Here is a 23,959-nt window from a genome sequence, read left to right as displayed (position 1 = left end):
CTGGGTCTGAAAATTAAACAGACAGATTTTTTTTTTTTTTTTGGCTGCGCTTTCAGGATCTTAGTTCCTTGGCCGGGGATCGAACCCATGCTCTTGGCAGTGAAAGTGCAGAGTCCTAACTACTGGACCACCAGGGAAGTCCCTAAACTGACAGAGATTAACAGGAGAAAAGCATACAAAGTTTTTGAATTTTTATGTATACAAGAGAATGGAGACCCAAAGAAGTGACCAGAGCAGGAAGCTTTTAGACAAAGAAAAACAAGAAATTTGTGAAGAGTTGACAAGACAAAGGTGTTTGGGCTTGGGGTTGTAAATGGTAAAGAAGTAACTAGGAAGATAAAGGTTTAATAAGGTCTGTTTTTACAGACTTTTTGGCCAGAAATTCCCTGTCTCTGGTGATAAGAATGTCTTCTTTCCTCGATACAGGGGGAGTTCCTTGCACATGGGAGTTTTATGATCTGTTTCAGGGAAGAAGGGCAGGGCGGTGGGGGAAGGTCAGAGGGACATTCCTGCTTCTGCTGGTTTCTCAAAAACTCCTTCAGGGACTTCCCTGGTGGTGCAGTGGTTAAGAATCCGCCTGCCAATGCAGGGGACATGGGTTCGAGCCCTGGTCCGGGAAGATCCCACATGCCGTGGAGCAACTAAGCCCGTGTGCCACAACTACTGAAGCCCGCACACCTAGAGCCCATGCTCCGCAACAAGAGAAGCCACCACAGTGAGAAGCCCGCGCACCACAACGAAGAGTAGCCCCCACTCGCCACAACTAGAGAAAGCGCGTGTGCAGCAGCGAAGACCCACGGCAGCCAAAAGTAATTAATTAATAATTTTTAAGAAACTCCTTCAGCTTAAAATATTCAATATGCCAAGGTGCCGTATTTGGGGGTAGCATGTCTGACCATCCATTTATCTATTCGTTTATTATTAATTCTATAAACCTTTATTGAATGCGTCCTACGAGTTTTCAAAAGATTGCAAAAATTGTCAGGAGACAGAGGTCAACAGATTATTATAAAACATTATATCAGAGATCTAAACTCAGAACCACAGATTTGAACTTGAAGGGAGCTTAGAGCTCCCCAGCCCAGCGATTTGAAAAGTCTGTTTTATTTCAAACACTTTGTTCAAAAGACATCTTACCCAGTATACGAAACAGAGCTAGTCTGACAGAGCACACCACCCTCACCCCATCACCACCGCCACTCTAAGGTAGGGTCCCTGGAGCACAATATGAAAACTGGTCCCCTAGATCCTCCTTATTCTGCAGCTGGGGACACAGCCCCGGAAGAGGAGACCTGGACAGGGCACATGGAATCTTCTTGATTTTAGAGGCAGAGTGTGACAGTGTGGAGGCTGGGATGCCAGGTAGAGTTTCAAAGGAAATAAATAGAACTTCTACAAATGAAAAACACAGTGACTGAAGTTAGAAAGTCAATGGATAGGTTAATTCATAGAAGAGATCTACCAGAGGAGAGAATCGGTAGCCTTGAAGATAGATGTGAAGGAATTACTCAGAATTCAGCAAAAACAGACAGGAAATAAGAGAAGAAACAAAGGATAGAGTCAGAAGGTCCTATATAAATATAGTCAGAGTTTCTGAGGGAGACAGTGGGAGAGAGGCAACATCCAAAGAAATAACAGTGGAGAATTTCTAAAACGGAAAGACACCAAGCCCCAGATCCAGGGAGTCAAACAATCTCCAGTCAGAATACATAAGAGGAAACCCACATTTACAGTCATCATAATGGAACTTTGTTCACTCACTGATGTATCTTCAGCACCTAGAACAGTGCTGGCACCCAGTAAGTGCTTTATAAAAGTCATGGAATGAAGAGATGAATGAAAACAGCAGAACACCAAAGACAAACACTAAGATCCCAAAAGCAGTTAGACGAAAAGTTATTGTCCTAAACGGAATGACAATTGTCGACTGAAAAAAAAAAGCACAACCTAAAAGTTGAGAATTATGTTTTATTTGACAGACAAAACTGAGAACTAAAACTCAGGACACAGCCTCTCAGCTCTGAGGGACTGCTTCGACGAGGTGAGGGGGGAACCAGCATATAAAGGAGTTTTTGCAACAAAGACCAGGTACTGGGAACATCAAAAGATTACCAAAAATTAGGGCTTCCCTGGTGGCGCAGTGGTTGAGAATCTGCCTGCCAATGCAGGGGACACGGGTTCAAGCCCTGGTCTGGGAAGATCCCATGTGCCACGGAGCAACTGGGCCCGTGAGCCACAACTACTGAGCCTGCGCATCTGGAGCCTGTGCTCCGCAACAAGAGAGGCCGCGACAGTGAGAGGCCCGCGCACCGCGATGAAGAGTGGCCCCCGCTTGCCGCAACTAGAGAAAGCCCTCGCACAGAAACGAAGACTCAACACAGTCATAAATAAATAAATAAAAGAACGTGAATTTCTTTTAAAAAAAAAAAATTACCAAAAATTAAAGAAAAGCAGACATCTCAGGTTAATGAATTTAGCGCTTTTCTATGTATGGGAAGATGCAAAAGTCTGGGCTCCTTGAAATCATTCCTTTGATATGCACCTCAGCTATCTGGGGCCAATATCATGTGCTTTCTCATCGTGAGTCTCCTCAGGGCGCACCTTTGGGGGCAGCTGTAATGTGGTGGCTTGATGGCTGCAGCATCCTTTGTTTACTGGTATGGCAGGCAACATTTTTTCCTTCACACAATTATACTGGCAGCTGATGTCTCAACAAAACAATAGGAGTTAGAAGACAGAGGAATGGTATCTTTGGTGAAAAAAAATGACTGTCAATCTAAATTGTGTACTAATGAGTTATCTTTCAGGATGAAATACATGTTCAGAGGAACGCCAGTGGGGATGATCACCAACAGACCTTCCCTACCGAAACGTATAAGAACCTTTTTTTGGAAGAAGGAAATTTTTCCTTAAGGAAGATCTGACACGCATGAAGGAAATAGTAAACATGTGGTTTAGTGTTCAAGACAATAATAATCTATGTCAGGAGGAGCTGACCAGACACAGTGTTACAAGGTCCATTTTTGTCTGGAAGGAAGGTAAATACCGGATTAACTTTACACTTTGTTAAATTAAATATACATATTAAAATGTCTTGGATGCCTACTGAAAGAAGAGAAATGAAATGTGTAATTTCCAAAACAATGGTGGGGAAAAAATGAAAAAGAAAACCTTGGTCAATTCTAAAAAAAGGCAAGAAAGGAGAAAAAAAACATGAAGTTTGACCATTAGCAAGCATAAAAATAAGATGGTTATATAAATATATCATAATCATACATTTGTAAATGACTTTTAAAAAAATTCCAGCCACTTTGTGTTTTAAGAGACACACCTAAAATATACAGACACAGGAAGGCTGAAAGTAAATCAATGAAAAAGTTAAGCCAGGCAAATGACCGAAATAGAGCTGGTAGAGCTAAATTAATATCAGATCGACTTGACTCTAAGGCAGAAAGTACTACTAGACATAAAAGAGGACTTAAGAGGAAGTAATAATCATCCCCTCCTTCAAGAATTGCTTTAGAGTTTAAAGGCTCTTTGGCATTTATTTATTAAACGTCTGATTCTCCCATCAAACCCATGAGACAGTACAGTAGGTGTCACCACTCCCCTTTTACAGAGGCGGACCCTGTGGTTCAGAGAATTTAGGGACTTGCCTGAGGCCACACGGCAAGGGAACTGATGTTGATCACATGTCTTCTGACTCCAGGCCCAGTGCTCTCCCTGTTTAGAAAAGAGAAAACGTAAAGGAAAGAGCAGGGCAGGTCTGGGTGGGGAACAGCATGGGCAAAGAGGTTTGGCAGGTAGAAAATGCCCGGAGAAAAGTATGATTGCACCAAGGACACAGCGCGGAGGGGAGTGGGGAGGGCGGAGTCCAGCCCGTTTCGGAGGGAGCCGAAGGCGGGCAGAGTTCTGTCTTGCACGTGGAGAAGTTTGCACGAGGCCACCTGCCTTGCCTCTGGGCACACCGCGTGGGGCCAGAACCCGAAGACCGCGAGCCTCACCCCCGGCCCCCACCCTGCCCCCCGCATCCCCAAGCGCGCATGCGCACAGACACCCCCCCCCCCCCCGCCAAGTTCTCAGCTCGCGTGGAGGCGCAGGGGGCACCCTCCATGCTGCAGCCCCGCACTGGGCAGGCGCGATCTTTGATGTCCCCGCACCCCCCCACCCCCACCCCGCCTCCACCTGCCTGGATCGTTAGCCGTCCTGCGTGAGATCCCCTCCAGGTTCAAATTCGACTGCGTGAAGGTGGACCAGAGGAAGACAGAGGCGCGGGAGGGCAGGTCCAGGAGGGCAGAAAACTGAGTCCTGGTGGGAAGAGAAGAGAGACTCATCACCTTAACTGGACAAGGATGAGGGTGGAGTGGCGGGGGGCAGACGGGGTGGGAGTTGAGGAGCAGATAGATGGGCCGATGAGCCCAGGCGTGGGATGAAGGGAATTAGGGGTAGGAAGGGACACTGTGGATTGAGCTGTCTCAAATCTCCTTTGGAAAGAGGTGGGGTTCCGGGCGGTCCTGGTTAGGAGCATGTGCTGCGGAGATAGCTCCCGGGGTAGCCCTCTGCCACTGCTAACCGGCTATAAGGCCTTGGGCTGGGCAGGTAGTCTCTTTAAACTCATCTCTAAAACAAGGAGCCTACTTCTTAGGGCTGCGGTGCAGGTTAAATGACAGGACGCCTCCTAAAAGGCTGCATGATGCTTAGCCCGATCCAGTCACTCCTTTAACACAACGTATAAGCCCCTACTGTGTGCCACATGCTCTTTATTCTATGTGCTGTGAATACAGCAGGGAAGAAAAGAGACAGTGGCTCATACATAGTCCACTGCAGAGAGAACAGCAAACACTAATTTCTGCAGTCTGTCAGGTGGTGATAAGTCATGGAGAAAAATCATGCAGGGTAAAAAGAGGCGAGCGTGGTGAGGGTGGGTGTGGGCAGAGTGGTCAGGGAAGGGCTCCCTGTGAAGTTTGAGCAGGATTGGAAGGAAAGAGGGAGAGAGGGAGAGAGGGTTCTGGGCGGAGGGGACAGCAAGTGCAAAGGCCCTGAGGTGGGAACGTGCACAGCATTTGGGAAGCACAGTGAGGAGGCTGGTGTGTTCAGAGCAGAGAGAGCGAGGGGAGGGAGTAGAGGGGGAGGGTGGGTAAGGTAAGGGTGGGGAGCGGATAGCATAGAGCAGGGGTCAGCCAACTTTCTTAAAGGCCAGAGGGTACATGTGTGCAGCCATAGACAAGCATAACCAAAGAGATAAGGCTGTGCTCCGACGTCACTTTGTACATATTAATAAGGTCGCTGAGAGAGGGCTTTGAAGCCTTGGTTGAGGATTGAGTGGGTTGGGGAGTCTTTGGGGGTGTTTGAGGTGAGTCAGGACACAGCCTGATCTCAGTGTTCACAGGGCCACTCTACCCTCTGTTGGGAGGAGGCTGTCGGATGTGGGCACAGGGCAGAAGAGGGGAGACCAGTTAGGAGGCAAGAGGAGGGGATGGCTTGACCCAGGGAGGTGAGGATGAGGTGGTGAGCCGGGGCAGATGCTGGGTGTCTTTGGAAGGTGGAACAGATGGAATTAGCTGATGGACTGCACGTGATGGGAGGGAGCGAGGAGTCAGGATGTCCAGAAGGAGCCGCCCTTCTGGGAGAAGAGCGGGATGGGAGTCTGCGTGAGAACCATCCGAAGCTGAGGTCACCTGGGGTGCGAGCATCAGGGAAGTGGGGGTCCCAGGGATGAGCGCGGAGAACAGGAACCAGCAGAAGAGGCTGGAAAGAGCGCACAGGCAGGGGGGAGGGAGGGATACTGAGAGGTGGCAGCCTGGAGTCAGGGAGGCAGGGGCTCCGAGGAGGCTGAGTGATCACTGCCCTGCCGCCTCTGCTGCCTCAGGAATACTGAGGGCTGGGACTTCCCCAGCGGTCCAGTGGTCAGGACTCTGTGCTTTCACTGCCGAGGGCCCAGGTTCAATTCCTGGTCGGGGAACTAAGATCCTGCAACAAGCCGAAGGCTTGTGCCAGGGGCTTGGCACTGCGGAGGTCACCTGGAGGAAAGGCACTTTGGGGTGAAGGGAGCCCAATTGCACTGAGATCAGCAGAGATGGAGGTGGGGGAGGAATTGGGATTTGGGGGTGATGAGAAGGGGAGAAATGGCCTGAGTCCTTCCTGGAGGCTCAAGAGAGGAGTGGGGTTTTTTTTGGTGTTTCACTTTTTTTTTTTAAATTTATTTATTATTTATTTTTGGTTGCAATGGGTCTTCGTTGCTGTGCTTTCTCTAGTTGCGGCGAGCGGGGGCCACTCTTCGCCGCGGTGCGCGGTCTTCTCATTGTGGTGGTCTCTCTTGTTGCGGAGCACGGGCTCTAGGTGCGTGGGCTTCAGTAGTCGTGGCACACGGGCTCAGTAGTTGTGGCTCATGGGCTCCAGAGCACAGGCTCAGTAGTTGTGGTGCATGGGCTTAGTTGCTCCGCGGCATGTGGGATCTTCCTGGACCAGGGCTTGAACCTGTGTCCCCTGCATTGGCAGGCGGGTTCCCAACCACTGCGCCACCAGGGAAGCCCTTGCTTTTTGTTTTTAAAGATGGAAAAAAATAACCACTTGTTGAAGTGCTGATGGGAATGAATCCGTCAGGCAAGGGGAAGTGTTGACGATGGGGGAAGTGACTTTGGGAGCAGGGACAGGGCACGGACACATCATAGCCTGTGTCCCGCCCCCCAGCTCTGTGCCCCAGTGGGCGTGGGGGGCTGAGTCAGCTGTGGAGGTCGAGGGTGCTTTTCCTGATTCACAGAATGGGACCTCGGAGGCCAGTGGTGGCCCTGGGTGCTGGCCTTGGGCAGGGGAGATGGGATGGCCCCCAGAGCACAGAGGAGGGTCAGGCTGGGGGTGGGACCACACAGGATGGGGGAGGGGGTGGGAGAGGCTATGGGCATGAAGCTAGTGAGCGGGGACACTTGTGGCTATTCTTTTCTGATGGCCCTCTTTGGTGGGTGAAACAGGAACAAGGTCTGCTGCAGGGGGTGAGAGGAGAAGAGGCGACAGAGGCTTGAGGACAGCAGAGAAAGTGTGAAATAGCTTCTAAGAGGGTGGGGAGGAGGGGACTAGAGTCTGATTCTCCAGCAGCCTTGGAGGCCCGCTTGAGATTGAAGGTGGTAATTTCGGAGCGAGGCCACCAGTGCAGTTGTAGGGTTTCCTTTAGTCACTTTAACCTATGTTGTGATTTTGCTGCGTGAGTGGCAGAGAGAAGGAGCCAGGGGTGTGCAAAGGGGATGGTTATAACGCCGGATGGTTAAACTGCAGGAGGCGGGAGAGAGACATCACGGTGGGTCGGAGGACGAAAGGTGGTAGGGGCAGAGGGTCAGGTCTCATGGAAGGAAGGATGGGGCACCAGAGGGAGGGAGCTGGAAAGATGGGTGTGGGCTCTGAAACTGAAATTATGGGGTGGTGCAGTTTTTGAGGATGACAAAGTCTGGGGGGACCCTGGGAGCAGGTGACTGAGGTTGGGTGAAGGACAGGATGGTGGGAGGTTAGAAGGTCAAGGACTCGCAGACCAGGAGTTGGAGGGATTGTCCACGTGCAGGGTGAAACCACCCAGAAGTTAGGCATGTGCTGCAGAAAGTGACAGTGAGCTGGGAGCTGAAATCGTCAAGGAATAAATGACGAGGGCTTCCTTCCTGGCCTGCCTGGAACTTAGAACCAGAGCATTTTAGAGAGGAGAGAGGGAGAATGGTCGGGAGGGGGCGACAGGAAGCAAAGAGGGCCCCCTCTCCTGCCTAGAGGTCTGAGAGAAAGAGCCCTCACCTGACAGGGCTGCTTGGGAAGCAGGGTCCACAGGGATCTGTCATCAGTGTTAGGAGTGGGTGCCGGAAGACACGAGAAAATTACAAGGGAAAGGGGTGGTACAGGGGTTGGGGAGAGGAGACCCCAAGGGGCCCTGAACAGGACAGCCGGGGCTGGACCTCAGGGCAACCAGGGATGCTGGTGAAGCGTGGGAGTGGGGACCAGGGCTGGGCGTGGCTGGGTAGGAGGCGGGAACCCTATCCTCCCCCCTCAGAGTCCCTCTAATCAAACAGGACCGGCTGTGGTGTGGACCAAGGTCACTGCCACCCTGGCTTTGCCCTGGAGCCCATGGAGCTGAGACCTGACACCAGCCACAAGGAGAATGTGCCCCCCAGGCTGGCCACCCCCCTGAGGCCAGGCAAGAGGCTCAGGGGGTCTGGGTCAGAGGTGGCAGGAGCGAGGTCCCCTCGGGTAGCAGCCCAGCGCCCCTTTCCCAGACAGGCCAGCCCAGGGCCTTGCTAATTCCAGAGATCAGCTGTTCAGGGCCAGCTGGGCCCGGGACAAAGTCTTCTAGCCCGGGGCGCGAGGGAGGGTCAGGAAGTCAGGACATGAGGTGAGGAGGGGGGCGCAGGAGTGGGCCTGTCTGGGGCCCCTGGCAGAGAAGGGGCCCTCGCAGGTCGGTCTTGTGGCAGCGCTGGTGGGCTGGGAACCTCCCTGCTCTGGCTCCTGGGGCTTCCAGAAAGCCACAGAGCTTGCGCAGCCAAGAGTGGGAGCAGCCCAAGAACAGATTCCGATTCCTATTTACTTGCCGGTTTCTCTGTGTTCTAGCTGTGTGACCGTGGGGCAAGGTGCTTAACTTCTCTGACCTTTAGTTCCTATCTGCAAACTTTCATGGCCCACTCTACCTGCCAGGCCCTCCCAGGGCATCTCACCTGCCCCCAAGAGGCCTTGTCTCCCAGCTTCAGAATGGCCTGGGGGCTGGGGAGACAGGCAGAGAGGGAGCGCCACCCCCTCAGGGCCAGAGCAGCCCACGTTTAGCTGTTTGATGTGTTGAGTCTTGCTTTCACCCCAGCTGCGGACGCCCCAGCACCTCTTTGCTCAAGCTGGACACCAGGGAGCCGCCCGTGACACTTCTCTTTCCTTCCCCCTCTTCTAGGCCTTCTCAGTAGACCTGATCTGTCTCCTTCTCTCCACCCTCCTGCCGCCCCCATCCCAGCCCCATCATCTCTCGCCTGGGACCCCTCAGCAGCCTCCCAACTACCTCCCTGCTTCCCTGTGCCCTCCTCCCTGCCCCTGCCCTGTCCCTGCTCTGAGTCCCTGCACTGCCACCAGGTCGCTGCTCTGGCTCAAGACCCCCGGGTGCATCCATTGGTCCACCTGGGATGACAGAGCTGACGCAGACCTCTGGAACCTGGGCTCCCTCCCATGTGGCGCCCTGTCCCTCCCCAGCACTGACCACCAAGTGCTCCCCCAGGGCATAACTGTCTGTCCTCTTTTTAGAGCAGTGGAGACTCCGGAAGAGCCTGGCCAGTAGACATGGCCGGTGGGTGCCCGTGGGCCAGGCCGAGAGCAGGCGGCCTGCCACCACACCATCCCCGGGGGCAGCGCTGTGCCAGGAGCCCTGCCGAGTCCAGAGCAACCTGACCAGCCCCAGCCTGGGCCTCGCCCTGAGGGACACGACTGGCCAGCTGACCAACTCAAGCTTCCGGCAGCAGAGCAACTTGCAGCCCCTGGCCGGGAGGCCCCAAGGGAGAGCCCAGGCGTTTGCCATCCAGCAGAGCAACCTGAGCGTCAGGGAGACCAGCGTGGCTGAGTGGGGACGTCGTCACCCCTGGTCGGGGGCTCAGGAAAGCTTCTGGCCGCACAGGATGCCCGGGGGAAGCCCCCTACCCCGAGGGCCACTGGCTTCCCCAGCCTCCTGCCCAAGGTGGTCCCGGCTGCTGTGCACCAATACCCCCTGCCCACACACTGGGCCCGCTGCAGGCCTGGGCCCGCTCGAAGGGCACACACGGCCGGACCCCACATCCCAGTGTGGCCTGGGGGGCTGGACCTCCAGGCTCGTGGGGGAACCCCTCACCCTGGAGGATCTGGCTGTCCCTGCCCAGAGCCGGGCTCGGGCTCCGTCCCAAGCTGCCCTTCACCAGCTGCTGGCCTCCGTGCAACGCCTGGAGCGTGAGGCAGTCCGTCTCAGGTGCCAAGCATCCCGGGAACCCCCAGGCCCTGTGCGGCAGGAGCCCTGGACCAGAGCTGGCCAGATACTCCCTGCTCACCCCCCGCCCAGCCAGCCTGTTCTTGCTTCCTGGGATGACAGGAGGAAACATTCCCAAGGTTTCAGGGAAACTGCAGGTTTCCCAGAAGCACCGGGGGTCCAGGATGGTCTCTCAGACTCTCAGGCAAGCAGCAAGCCTGCATCACTGGAGACTACTTTGGAGATGCTGCCCGGGTTGCCCTTGACCCTGGGCAGGGGGTCCTTCCTGCCCACCCTGTAAGGCGAGGAGAGACGTGCTCCCCAGGGACTACATACGGCAGGGGACAGAGGGAGGACCCCCTGCTCCCTCAAGGGGCGGGCAGCAGGGAGGCCAGACTCTGCTCTTCAGCCTCGTCCAGTTAAGCCCGGGGCATCCTCGCTGGGCGGGAAGGAGGGGACAGGACCCCACGGGAGCAGGTCGGCAGGGAAGAAGAGAGGCCGGCTTCCCGTCCGCCAGACACGGCCCCCGCGAGGAGTGCCCTGCAGGTAGAGGCCAGAGGGGTCTGGGAGTGGGAACTGGGGGACTCCGGGTTGGGGGAGGAGGGCTGCCTCCCAGGAATTCTCGCTCCAAGCTGGCTGTCACTCCTCTGTCACCCTCCCTCAGAAAGGGAGGCCGTGGGCAGGCAGGCTTAGCAAGGGGTGTCCAGTCCTGCTTGCTTCTTGGCCTGAGTGCTGTGTCGTGTCCCTTTGTTTTCCAAGAACGAAGCCGGAAACACTGTGAGCCTGGAGTCTGAGATAGGCCGGTGAGGTCATGGGCTGCAGGGTGGGAGCCGGGGCCATGGTCCTGGGATGCCTCCTCTCGCATTTGCCTGCAGACTCGGGCCTGACGGAGATCAGGCCCAGATGGCAGATCCTTGCAGAATTTCAGGGGGAGGGAACCTCCCGGGCCCCAAGGACGGGAACACGGGAATGCTGCCCCCGGGAATCCTAAACCTGTGAGGCTGTCCTGCGTTCATTCTCCTGCCCCCAGGAGCTCTCTTGTCTGGGATTTCCAAGGCTAGCCCCCCACACAGGGAAGTTCTCGCGGGGTCCAGCCAGCTCTCCTGCCGCAGCGTGGAGCCTCCCTGCTGGAAAGGCGACGTGGGTGCTGCTGAGCCCCCCGCTCTCCCCGGGACTGGGGACCAGGCCCATCCCCTGGTCAGCCTGGTCTGTCCCCAGCCGGCAGTGGCCGTCCAGATGTTTCAGAGCGTGGCAGCACTGGGTGCAGAGGCGGCGGGCAGTGGCAGCGGCCATGGCGCTGGGCCGCCGGCAGCTGTTGCGCGGGGGCCCACGGGCGCCGCGGTGGACACTGTTGCTCCAGGAGGCCCAGCTGGAGGCGGCGTGGGGACGACACACGCAGGCCCTGCTGGCGTGGACCTTCCAAAAGGTTAGGGGCCTCCAGGCTGGACCATGGGGAGGTGATGAAGTGCCTGTGTGTCTGGGGAGGAGGCTCTCCTGGGGCGCAGGTTGTTCCTCCTGAGTGATTGGCAGTAGCGGGGAGGCAGTGTCAGCCCAGACGTGACCGAGCTCTGCCTCAATTCAAATCCTGTCTCCGCCACTTTCCTTTTCCCCACATTTTCTCACTGTGTGAGCTTGGGCAAGTTACTTAACCTCTCTGTGCCTTAGTTTCTTTAGCTTTAAAATGGGATCATAATAGTACATACCTCTCAGGGTTGTTGTGAGCTTAAATTAACAAATATAAGGAACTCAGAACCCTGCCTAGCACATAGCAAGCACTCTACTGTTTCAGTGGTTGCTATTTTTTGTTGTTTGTTTTGCTTTTTGTTTCTGTTTGGCTGCACCGTGTGTCATGCGGGATCCTAGTTGCGCAACCAGGGCTCAAACCCATGCCCCCTGCAGTGGAAGCGCAGAGTCTTAACCACTGGACCGCCAGGGAAGTCCTGGTTGTTATTTTTCACTAGCGGTTTGCCAGCCAGGACTAAGAGGGAACTTCTATGTTCTTCCCTCCTTGGGAAAAGTGCTTTAGGAGGGCCCAGCTCCAGGTTTTGTCTCCCAAGGAAAACCCTGCCTCTTGGGCTCTATCTCTCCATTCATTCATTCATTCATTCATTCCCAAAGAGGCAGGGGAGTCTAATGGTTAAAACCACAACGTCTGACTCGTGTCCCCGCCCTTCCTGGTGCCCCCCCCGCCACTGCTCAGGGTACATTTGAGGCTACAGCCAACGTTCCTCTTCCCCTTCTCTCTTGTCCCAGTGGAGAAACTTGATTCAGCAGCAGAAACAAGGGCAGCTTCACATCCAGGCTGAGCCAGGACCCCCATCCTCCAGGGGAGGCCAGGACCGAGTCCCCTCAGGAGGGAAGCCGGTGGTGGACACTGCCTGGAGAAGCAGGTAGTCTGGGACACCCCACGTCGGTCAGTGTGACCTGGGCAGTGCTGGTGGCCTTCCCTCCCTCCTTGTCCCCCGTTTCCCCTCCCGCACAAGAGAATGAGGATAAAACCAGCAAATGTGGACCAAGATTTGTGCAAAACGATGTCCATCATGGCATTATTTATACTTCGTGAAAACTTCGAAACAGCCTAAATACCCAACAGCGAGAGAGAAAATTGTAGTTTAACCATGTGATAAACATTTGGCAACAGTTCAATATGATGCTTATCGAGATTTTTAAAATTCCTCCCCACTTTTTTTCTTTATTTTTTGTTTCGGTAGCTTTACTGGTGTTCTTTCTAATCATAACAGTAATGCATGTTTGATTTGCAAAAACATTCGAGATAGATGGAAGTATTTCAATTAATTTGAAAGTTTCACCTCCCTCCTTACGTATATTATTCCCCTTCCTGGAAGTAGGTTTATGGATATTTGCATAGAATTTTTAATGAGAAGAAAAAGGGTTATGGCAATGTTCAATGAAAAAAAAAAGAGGATAAAAAAATAGTACCTAAAATATTTTTTTCTATGAACGTAAGACGGTGCATAGAAAAAAAAACCAGAAGCAAAAATACTAAAATGTTGCATAACAATGTGAATTACTTAATACCACTGAACTGCTCACTTAAAAATGGTTAAGATGGGGACTTCCCTGGTGGCGCAGTGGCTGGGAGTCTGCCTGCCAGTGCAGGGGACACGGGTTCAAGCCCTGGTCCGAGAGGATCCCACATGCTGCGGAGCAACTAAGCCCGTGTGCCACAACTACTGAGCCCGAATGCCACAACTGCTGAAGCCTGCGTGCCTAGAGCCGGCGCCCCACAGCAAGAGAAGCCACCACAACGAGAAGCCCGCACACCTCAGTGAAGAGTAGCCCCTGCTCACCGCAACTAGAGAAAGCCTGTGCGCAGCAACGAAGACCCAACGCAGCCCAAAATAAATAAATTAATAAATTAATTAATTTTAAAATGGGTTAGAATGGGCATCATCAGAAAATCTACAAACAACAAATGCTGGAGAGGGTGTGGAGAAAAGGGAACCCTCTTGCACTGTTGGTGGGAATGTAAATTGATACAGCCGCTATGGAGAACAGTATGGAGAGTCCTTAAAAAACTAAAAATACAACTACCATATGACCCAGCAATCCCACTACTGGGCATATACCTGGAGAAAACCGTAATTCAAAAAGAGTCATGTACCACAATGTTCATTGCAGCACTATTTACAATAGCCAGGACATGGAAGCAACCTAAATGTCCATCAACAGATGAATGGATAAAGAAGATGTGGCACCTATATACAATGGAGTATTACTCAGCCACAAAAAGGAACAAAATTGAGTTATTCGTAGTGAGGTGGATGGATTTAGAGTCTGTCATGCAGAGTGAAGTAAGTCAGAAAGAGAAAAACAAATACCGTATGCTAACGCATATATATGGAATCTAGAAAAAATGGTACTGATGGACCTAGTGGCAGGGCAGAAATAAGACATAGATGTAGAGAACGGACTTGACACAGTGGGGGAAGGGGAGGCTGAGATGTAGTGAGAGAGTGGCATTGACATATATACGCTACCAAGTGTAAAATAGATAGCTAGTGGGAAGCAGCTGCATAGCACAGGGAGATCAGCTTGATGCTTTGTGATGACCTGGAGGGGTGGGAGGAAGGCTCAAGAGGGAGGGGATATGGGGATATATGTATACATATAACTGATTCACTTTGTTGTACAACAGAAACTAACACAACATTGTAAAGCAATTATACCCCAATAAATATGTATAAAAAAATTCAAAAAGTAAAAAAAGAAAGTCACGATAATCACATCAGTATTCCTTAAAAGAAATGGTTAAATGGTAAATTTTATATTATGTGTATTTTACCACTATTAAAAATACAAGTAAATAAATGTCATCCCCCATCTCCCCCCCCAAAAAAATGCTAAAATGATGGTCATCTCTGGAGTGGTGAGATTAAAGGTGGTTATTTTCTTTTCCTCAATTTTCCATTCCAGTGATGTATTGGTTTTTTTTTGTTTTTTTTTTTAAATTAATTTATTTATTTATATTTATTTTTTGGCTGTGTTGGGTCTTCGTTTCTGTGCGAGGGCTTTCTCCAGTTGCGGTGAGCAGGGGCCACTCTTCATCGCGGTGCGCGGGCCTCTCACTGTCGCGGCCTCTCTTGTTGCGGAGCACAGGCTCCAGACGCGCAGGCTCAGTGGTTGTGGCTCACGGGCTTAGTCGCTCCGCAGCATGTGGGATCTTCCCAGACCAGGGCTCGAACTCGTGTCCCCTGCATTGGCAGGCAGATTCTCAACCACTGCGCCACCAGGGAAGCCCTGATGTATTGTTTTTGTTCCTATTTTTAAATGAAACAAATGTGTTTAAAATAATTATTTAAGTAATATTTATTTTAATGCATGTGTGTTGTAAAAAACCGTAATAGTATTGACGAGAATTCAGCAAAAGCAGAACCCTCCCCCCAAATCACTTACATAATCAGGAGTAGAACGTACTGTCTGGAACAGAACAGGGGGTGGCTCAGCGCGCCTTTGCTCCTGCAGTCAGACGGCACTGCAGGACTGGGGTGGATGGGTTGGGACTAGGTGCCCTCCCTCTGCCTGGGCATCAGTTTCTCTCTGGGCAATTTTACTCTCAGTCCAAGTAGTCGGAGGGAGGAGGCGGGAGCCCAGCCGATTCCGTTGTGTTCTGGGCCGAGGCCAGATGGAGGAGACAGGGGAGTCCAGATCCTGCAGGCTCTGCAACAGCTGGCTGGTAAGATGTGGGGCGCTGGGAAACGGGGGAGACGGAGCCAGGCAGGGCAGGGGGTCCTCAGTGAGTGAATGAGTGTTTATCGAGTATCTACTCTGGCAACTTCCCAGACAAGATCTCATTTGATTCTCTCGTGGTGACCTCAGCAAGGCATTGTGCCCATTTTACTGATGGGGAACTGAGGCACACAGACATGAAGTGACCAGCTCAAAGACACACAGTATGAGATGCGCACATCCTGCATTTGTGTGCCATGGACGCTGGTACAGGCCGGACAGAAGCTTGAGTGTTAGAATTGGCAAGTCCTTAGACATGACTCACTCGTGGGGAAACTGAGGCCCAGAGACGGAGAGGGACTGGCCGGAGGCCACACGGCCTGGGGTCCCAGGAGTCAGTGGTCCCTCCTGGCCCTGATGCTCCCCTCCGTTCACTCTCTCTTCCTCCTCTCTTCCCTCCCTGTAGCCTTCCTCCTGTGGTGCCATCAGAAGGAATGGGCCAGGCAGGAGAAGGGGGTCCAGGGAGAGGCCTCCGGGGCCATGCTGAGGACTCAGAGGATGGAGAGGCCCCCCCAGGCCTGGTGCTCTCCTGCTGCAGATGCAGCCTGGGTGTCCCCACTGGACAGCCAGTGCCAGAGGGCCTGGCTCTGCAGGTCGGGGGAAGTGGGAATGGGGACTCCCTCCCCTGAGGCAGAGGGTGGGATGCAGCTGGGAGATGCCCTTTAAGTCAATTCTTGACTCCTAGTGTTGAAATGATGAAAATAAGAAATGAATACATGTGCCATTTACTGAGATGCTAAGACCTGCCAGACACCACCCAGGGGCTGGGATTTAGTCATAAGCAAAGCTTAATGCCCGCTGTCACTGGCCCTCATGGAACCCATGGCCCAGTGCGGGGACAGGCAGGAAATTAACAATCACAAAGGGTGTATGTGTGTGTCAATACCACCAAAGTTAAGTGTTGTGAAGGGAAGAAACACAGATCTACATGAAGTTGTTTTTTTCCTTGTTAACTACTTTATTATGGGACATTTTTATCTTACATAAAAGTAGGGAATATAGGATAATCAACCTCAGTGTACCCGTCATCCAGTTTCACGAAAATCACCTCCTGAGAAAATTTGTTTAATCTGTACCCTGGCTACTTCCCCCACTACATAATTTTGAGGCAAATCCCATGCATCCTACCATTTCATCTGTAAATATTTCTGTAGCATCTCGAAAACATAAAGTGTCTTTTAAACAACAGAACCACCATGCCAGGATCACACCTAAAAAATGAATAATTCCTTAATACCAACAAATATCTGGTCAGCATTCAAATTTCCAATTGTTTTACAAGCAAATATGTTGTTATAGTTTTTGTTGTTGTTTTTTTGGTATTTATTTATTTATTTATTTATTTATTTTGGCTGCGCTGGGTCGTTGTTGCAGCACGCGGGATCTTTGTTGTGGCATGCAGACTCTTAGTTGTGGCATGCATGCGGGATCTAGTTCCCCAATCAGGGATCAAACCCAGGCCCCCTGCACTGGGAACACGGAATATTACCCACTGGACCACCAGGGAAGTCCCTGTTGTTATATTTTGTTTGTATTGGGATCTAAATAAGGCCCACATGCTGTCATTGGTTGAGGAGTCCTTAAGCTCTTTTTAATCTAGGGGCTCCCCTCTGTTGTTTTAGTTTGTTTGTTTGTTTCCTTGCAAGTTATCTGTTGAAGAAATCAGGCTGTTTGTCAGGTAGAGTTTCCTACTCTCTGCATTTTGCTGATTGCATCCCCCGATAGAGTTTTCTTTTTCTTTTTCTTTTTTCTTTTTTATAAATTTATTTATTTATTTATTGTCTGCGTTGGGTCTTCGTTGCTGCGCGCAGGCTTTCCCTAGTTGCGGCGAGCAGGGGCTACTCTTTGTTGCGGTGCATGGGCTTCTCATTGCAGTGGCTTCTCCTTGTTGCGGAGTGCAGGCTCTAGGTGCGTGGGCTTCAGTAGCTGTGGCACAAGGGCTAAGTAGTTGCAGCTCGCAGGCTTAGTTGCTCCACGGCATGTGGGATCTTCCCGGACCAGGGATCGAACCCGTGTTCCCTGCATTGGCAGGCGGATTCTTAACTACTGCACCACCAGGGAAGTCCCCGATAGAGTCTTCTATGAGAACTTTTGACAAAGGGAGCTGACCTTGACCAGGGTTCAGCAGAGATGGGAAGGGTGCATGGCTGACTGGTGGAGGCTGGGAACCGGGTCACAGTCCATATCTCCCTGCAACATATCTGAGGCTTCCCTGTAGCCTGAGATGTGTGCTTGGATCCCAGGTCTGCTGCTGTTTGGAGTTTGGGGAAATGACCTTCCCCCAGGCCTCAGTTTCCCTATCTTTATAACCCAGCGGAGGCAGAAATACTGTTGTGGGCTCTTGAGTCTTGGGTCCCTGGGCCTGGGCTCGGCTCCACCCCCCATCAACTGTGTGGCCCCCACGCACCCAGGGAGTGTGGCGAGGATCAACCAGGTGATCAGGGCAAGTAGAGCTGTGGTCTCGGCCTCAGCTGCTCACGGGGGGTCACCCTGGGGGCTTTGGAAAAGTTGGGACGCCCAAGCCGCACCCAGACCATTACATCAGAATCTCCGGGGCTGGGACCCCAGTGAGCATCGGTATTTCTTAGAGCCCCCGGTGGTCCTAGTGGGTGGCCTGTGTGGGAGGTGGGGTTGCCCAGCTCTGGCCCAGCGTTTGGCTCATGGTGGCACCCTTCCAGCACCCCCAGCCAGGGGTGAGGGGGGGCCCCGGCACTCATCTGCCCCCTCCGGTAGCTCCTTCTTCGAGGGCGTGTAGCAGCGTCACAGCCTGAGTGGTTGGCGCCTGGGGGGCGCGGGATCCAGGCAGTGCCAGGACCACCTTGGCCCCAGCGGTTCTGGGCGGCGTCCTGGGTTGGGAGGCCTTGCCGGGCCACAGGACACCCCGCAGCTCCCTGGAGAAGGCCAGGGGCAGAGGGTGGGGAGGGCTGGGGAGGGGAGGGGAAGGGGGAGGGGGAGGGGAGGGGAGGGGAAGGGGGAAGGGAGGGGGAGGGGAGGGGAGAGCGGGGGGGGAGGGGAGGGGGAGGGGAGGGGAGGGGGAGGGGAGGGGAAAGGACGGGAGGGGAGGGGAGGGGAGGGGGAGGGAGGGATGGGGGAGGCGGGGTGGCCGTGCCCGGGGCACCCAGGACTCCACACCTCCTTCCCCAGGCTTCCCAGGCCCCCGCCCTCCTGGAGGCGTTCCGGGTGAGCTTTCTGTGGGCAGCTGGGCAGCGGCAGCAGGTGCGGGCCCAGCAGTCCTGGGGCGTGGCAAGGTGGCACCAGTGCACCCTTCAGAGGCGGTAGGGACCCCTCCCCAGGACGGGTGAGCCATGCTGCCCACCACCCTTGGATTTACTGTTTCCCATCAATCCTTGCCCTTCCCACCGCACCCCCTTGGGGTCTGCATCCCAGAGGGCTCCCCTCACACCCCAGACTCAGATCCTCTCAGAGCCTCCTGCCCTCCTACCCTGCCCTGCTGAGAGGTGTGAGGTATTCGTTTCTCCCAGAAATTTCACAGCTGTGGTAATCCCAGCTTTGTCCCTCACTGGCTGTGTGATCTTGGGCAAGTTGCTTAACCTCTCTATGCCTCTATCTCCCCGTTCGTATGGGGATAATAATAGGGAATCCACTCCAATGGGAATCAGCGAGGGAGGGGCACACACATCCCCTAGCACAGTGCCTGGCGTTAGTAAACACTCAGCCCGTAGCAATCTTCCTCACTAGCAGCTGAGCACAGCACTTGGCATCGGGGGTCCCACTGTATCCCGACCACCTGTCATTGTGACCCTCGGAGCAGCATTTAAGCCCTCCAGCCCACAGCAACCCACTCTCCCCCATGATGGATGGAGGGAGAAGAGTCACCCCGAGCCCTCCCTGCTTCTGAGGGGAGGGGAGGGGAGGGCTGGCCCAGGGTGGCAGTGACCACCTGAGGGTGGACACTCCCCTTCCCAGCATCCTCCTTGGCTGGAGCCACTGGGCAACAGCCCAGGGGGCCAGGAGAGAGCTGGCTGCCCGCCGGGCCTGGGATCAGAGCTGCAGGGCCGCGCTGGGCCTGTGGCGGCAGCGGCTGGTGCAGCAGCAGGAGACGGAACAGTGGGCCCGGGAGTGGGGCGGGTACAGCAGCGACGTGCACTGGGCCACTGGCACTGCTGGCAGAGTGAGTCAGGGACTGGGACGGGGCACCAGGGCTGAGGGGGGCCAAAGTCCGTCAGGGACACCCAAGATTCTGGTCCTCTAGCACAGAGTCCAGTGATGGGACGCTCCCACAGGCCCCCCCGCCCCCGCAAAGACTGGGTAGCAGAGCAGGACCGGGGCGCGTGGACGCTGTAGGCTTGGGTTCACGTTCCCCGCTCTTCCATTCCCTGGCTGTGTGGACTTTAAGCGTGCTACTTAACCTCAGCTTACTCATCTGTAAAATGGGGATAACAGTGGTACCCCCCCCCCCCCGCCAAGAGTGATTGCGGGAATTCTGTGAGACAATCCACACAAAGTGCTTGGCTCAGAACCCAGCTCCTCGTGGGTGCTACCATCATCATCACCATCTTCATCTTCATCCTTGTCATCCTCACCCGGCCTTCAGGAGTCACAGTGTCCTCAGAGCCCAGCACAGAAGGCGGGGATCACTGGGGGCAATTTTAGAAGCTTCTCACTCCACCACTATCATATCAGTGGGCTGGCAGGTGGGGATTTGGTTGTTCTGGAAAGTTCGTGTCCTGTCCACTGGGGACAGCTGCTTCCCCAGCCTAACCATTGCCCAGGAATGTTGGCCCAGTGTTGCCAGACCTCTGTTTTTACAGAAAAGCTGGAAATCTGTATTTTTATGTGAATTCTGATTCCTAAACATCGTCAAGAAATTAAAAAAACAAAACAAAACAAAACTCTGAGTTGGTTGGCCTGGTCACCAGTAGGACACCTGTAATGGGAGCATTTTAACCCAGACAGTTAGGTGGCCTCCTTGGTTCCCACTTGGGTAGAGGGCGGAGGCTGGCAGAGCAGGGGCCCGCGGTTACTTGGGGCCCAGGCTGAGGCTGGAATGAGCGCCTAGGGGCACTTCAGCGTCTCTCTGGCCACAGGACAGCAGCTCTGGCGTGAAAAGTACCAGCGGTGTGTGCGGGCCCGCCTCCAGGGCCTGCGCAGGGCCGTGTTCCGGGGCTGGCAGGAGGCAGCAGCTCGTCAGAGACCCACGGCGGCCGGTCCAGAGCAGCTCCTACTGCAGAAGTGGCCGGGCCTGGGGGTGGGAGAGCGAGGGTCACCCCCACCCCAGGAAAAGCAGGGAGAGAGCCTAGGGATGGGAAGCTGGGTGGCCTCTGCAGCTCTAGGGGCAGGCCAGGCTGGAGGCCTGGGACCCGGGCATCATGGGCGTGAAGGGAGACCCCAGCCTGGAGTCAAAACCACCAAGCTTCCATTATATGAATTGTTTGGGAGATGGGGGATGGCAAGCCCCTAATCCCACCCGATGCCCTGACAAGCCCCAGGTCTCCATCTCCTGGCCAGGTCAGCCCTTTGGTTTCAGAGCTCACAGTTAAGATGGGGAAATCAGGGACTTCCCTGGCGGTCCAGTGGTTAAGACTCTGCGCTTCCACTGCAGGGGGCATGGGTTCGATCCCTGGTCAGGGAACTAAGATCCCGCATGCCTTGAGGCCAAAAAAAAAAAGATGGGGAAATCAACTGCTCAAACAGCCACCACAAAGAGAGAGAAATCTGAAATACAGATGTTCTAGTGACACACATATACCATTCATGGGTGCATGTTTAAAAGCAGAGGGGACAGATGACACCTTCTCCCAGGGTTGGTTCTGTACAAACTCACACGCGTTCACAGTGTCCCCATGGGGGCACTGAACCATTCACCGCAGAGTGGCTGATGTTTTTCTTGGTCCATCTGGGAGCGGGGACCACATTCTCCTCACTGACCTCCTGCCCCAGAGCGGCCTTGTGAGGGCAAGCAGGGTGTTCATGTTCTCTTGGTGGAGGGGGACCTGAAGCCACGACTGCCGGGTTCCTACACCCTCCCGGGCAGCACCTGCCCCCGGAGCCGGGGTGAGTGCGTGCCAAGGCCCCTGAATGAAAGCCAGAGCTTTCACGTGTTTTACATCCATCCATACGTTCTTAAGGCACAGGGCTGTGTATGCAAAACTGTGAAGAACCAGTGATGGTTTGTGGGGAATTTTCGGGTGTAATTTTGAATTAATGTGACTTTTGACTGGGAAGGCGGCTGGGCCCCTTCTCTGCACCTGTTCTGCAGCCACTTCCAGGCCTGGTGTGGAGTAGTGAGAGACACAGGGATGGCCCGGGCCAAGGGTCCAGCCTTCCAGGATGGCCTGAGGAGATGGGCACCAGGGGCCACATTTGCCAGTGAAGCCCCAGAAGCTGCAGCCCGGCCTCGGGAGCAGCGCGTGGCCCGGGCCTCCTTCTCCTGTTGGAGAAGCCAAGAACAGGGACACCAGGTGGACATCAAGCTGAGGAGGGCCCGGGCCCAGCAGGCCTTCGTTGCAAGGCAAGGGGCCCCTAGCCAGTGCTCTGAGGCCCGCCAGCAGGCAGGAGAGAGAACCCAGGCCCAGGCCCTGTGCTGGATGCTGTGGGCACGTGAGTCCTGCCTGCAGCGGGTCAGCCGAGACCATGCTGCCCCGAAGCTGAGCGCCAGGTGGGTGCCCATGGCCTGAGGGCAGCCCCGCACTGTGCTTCCAGCTTAGGCCTTGAGCTTGTTCAGGGCCAGGGTAGAGGGTATTTGATGGCTGGTGGCAGGTCTCAGGGGGCTAGGGGCGATGAGGAGAGGAGGTCCTGGTCCCTGGGGTCAAATTCCAGCTCTGCACTTTCCAGCTATGCCACCCCTCTTTGGGCAAGTCTAACTGTGAAGGTCCAAGGAAGATTACAGGTCTGCCTTGCAGGGTGGCCCCGGGGATCAGGATAAGAAATAACGTGTGCAAGTTCTCAGCTCAGCTCAGGCCAAACACATACCAGGCCCTGGATGATATAAACCAGTGCTCGTGGGGGGATGGGAGGGAAGGAGCAGTTGGCAGGACTGCTTTCTCTGTGTCCCCAGTACAGGATGCCTGTCCCCGTCATGTGATATTCTGCTGCTCTCTGTGCCCATCTGAAGGTGATTTCTCCAGAAGACGGATGGGGGAGGAGGAGCACAGGCACGGGCTTTGCCTGGAGGGCCCCCTCCTGCAGTGCACCGGCGGGGGCAGAGGAGGGATCCCTACAGCCCGCCCTAGAGTCCCGGCCCTGACGGCCTCGGTGTGGGCTCCTCCCTCCCCGCCGGGGTCCTAGAGGCCTGCGCCCACTCAGCGACCGGGGGCCGTGTCCGGCGAACTGCCATCACCCAGTTCCAGCAGGCTGGGCCCAGGCGCCTCCTGCGAACCCACTGGGCCCAGTGGCGGACAGCGCTGCTCAGAGTGTGGCTGGAACCACAGGCCGAGGCCCAGGAGGCCAGCACCGCCCACCCCAGGCCCAGAGCCAGCCTCAGGCACTGGCCTAGGCTGGCCACCAGAGGGCACCTCCTGGCGCTGATGAGCGCTCCAGCCCTGGGGAGGCAGGTGAGGCCCGGCCCAGGTCGGGTGGGAGGTCCAAAAGGACCTCAGGGCCACTGGCCTCAGAGTCAGCTTGATTCAGCCCCAATGGTGAGGGTGGTTGCATGCTTTTCCAGGACCCCAGCAGCCTTGTGGACACCACCCCTATGGGTTCTCAAGAGCCTCCTGGCCGGGCAGACAGCCAATTACAGGTCCATCAGCACTTACTGAGCACCGAGTGCCAGCCCAGTGCTGGTCTGCTACAAAGAAGCACCCTGGGTCGCATCTGTTAGGGACACAGACACCTAAACTCATTATAAGTCATGGTACAGTCGAGGATCAAGAGAGGTAATTGGGGTCAGTAGAAATTTTTTGTCTTTTTTTTTTTTCTAATTAGAAAATGAAACATGCTCATTATAGAAAACCCAGAAAATATAAATGAAAAAATATTCCTTCATGACTCTCTCTACCCAAAGATAACTGCCAATCCGTCTCCAGACCAGAAGCATTAGTTCTGATACCAGCAAATGGTGACAAAGAGCTGGGTGGCCTAGCACGAGGGAAGAGGCCACGAGGAAACCCGGGCACAAACAGTGACACTGTATGGCAGTCTAGGGACATGTCATTGCGGGACACATAGCTCCAGAGTCACTGGCAGGCCACAGAGTGTTCCTCAAGCTGACCTGGCATCATCAAGAACCCTGTTTCAGGATGCCACAAAGTATGTCATAGACCCTAGAAAGTTTCTAAGAAAAAAGATTAAAGTGGTTTGTTTTAAATGGAATTGAAACGGACTGGCTTTGGTTGTTTGCAGAATCCACATATTTACCTATGTGGGGCTATGGTGACAGCAGATTCTGGGGTCTCAGGGTATTTTATTTCTAGATCTGTGTTTCAAGAGAATTTTATTTTCAGAGTATGTTTATAAACACTTTCATTCCATTCCTGTCAGCAAAGGCAGGCAGGGATCCCGTTTACTGATGGAGAAACTGAGACTTGTAGAAACAAAGTAAATGTCAGGAACGGTAAATGGTAACTAGGGGGCTGAATTCCAGGCCCCCCCTCTTTCTACCGCACACACACGCGCGCCCAGGCAGCCCTCATCTAACGATGGGGGCGGGTTTTATGCCATCTCATGGTGGCACAGACTCCCTTAGAGAGCCCCTGGTGTCCGTATAGCGCAGTCGCTGGGGCTCGGGCCCTGGAGTCAGACCGCTCCCAAGAGGTGAGGCCTCAGACAAGTAATTTGACTTTATGAGGCTGAGTGGGGAGAGTAATGCCCACC

The 23,959-nt window shown here is 54.2% G+C and overlaps 1 protein-coding gene and 1 long non-coding RNA gene across 2 annotated transcripts in view; one reads left to right on the top strand and one right to left on the bottom strand.

Annotated features, from left to right (window-relative positions):
* LOC309624503 overlaps nt 1-23,959 on the bottom strand; it is a 190,537-nt gene that overhangs the window by 35,602 nt on the left and 130,976 nt on the right. The window lies entirely within an intron of this gene.
* LOC309610586 (uncharacterized protein C1orf167) overlaps nt 1-23,959 on the top strand; it is a gene marked incomplete at both ends in the record, with an annotated part of 28,629 nt that overhangs the window by 3,265 nt on the left and 1,405 nt on the right. The window contains 10 exon segments of the mRNA XM_082353637.1: nt 8,043-8,167; nt 9,232-10,234; nt 10,928-11,363; nt 12,191-12,313; nt 15,425-15,844; nt 18,332-18,403; nt 19,053-19,391; nt 20,208-20,380; nt 21,408-21,819; nt 22,492-22,701. Of these exon segments, the coding sequence (XP_082209763.1) occupies nt 8,043-8,167; nt 9,232-10,234; nt 10,928-11,363; nt 12,191-12,313; nt 15,425-15,844; nt 18,332-18,403; nt 19,053-19,391; nt 20,208-20,380; nt 21,408-21,819; nt 22,492-22,701 (3,313 nt within the window).

This window comes from Balaenoptera borealis (genome assembly GCF_965194805.1).
Source record: "Balaenoptera borealis genome assembly, chromosome: 1".
Taxonomy (NCBI): Eukaryota; Metazoa; Chordata; class Mammalia; order Artiodactyla; family Balaenopteridae; genus Balaenoptera; species Balaenoptera borealis.
Note: the sequence above shows the minus strand (reverse complement) of the source record. Positions and strands in the feature narration are given on the sequence as shown.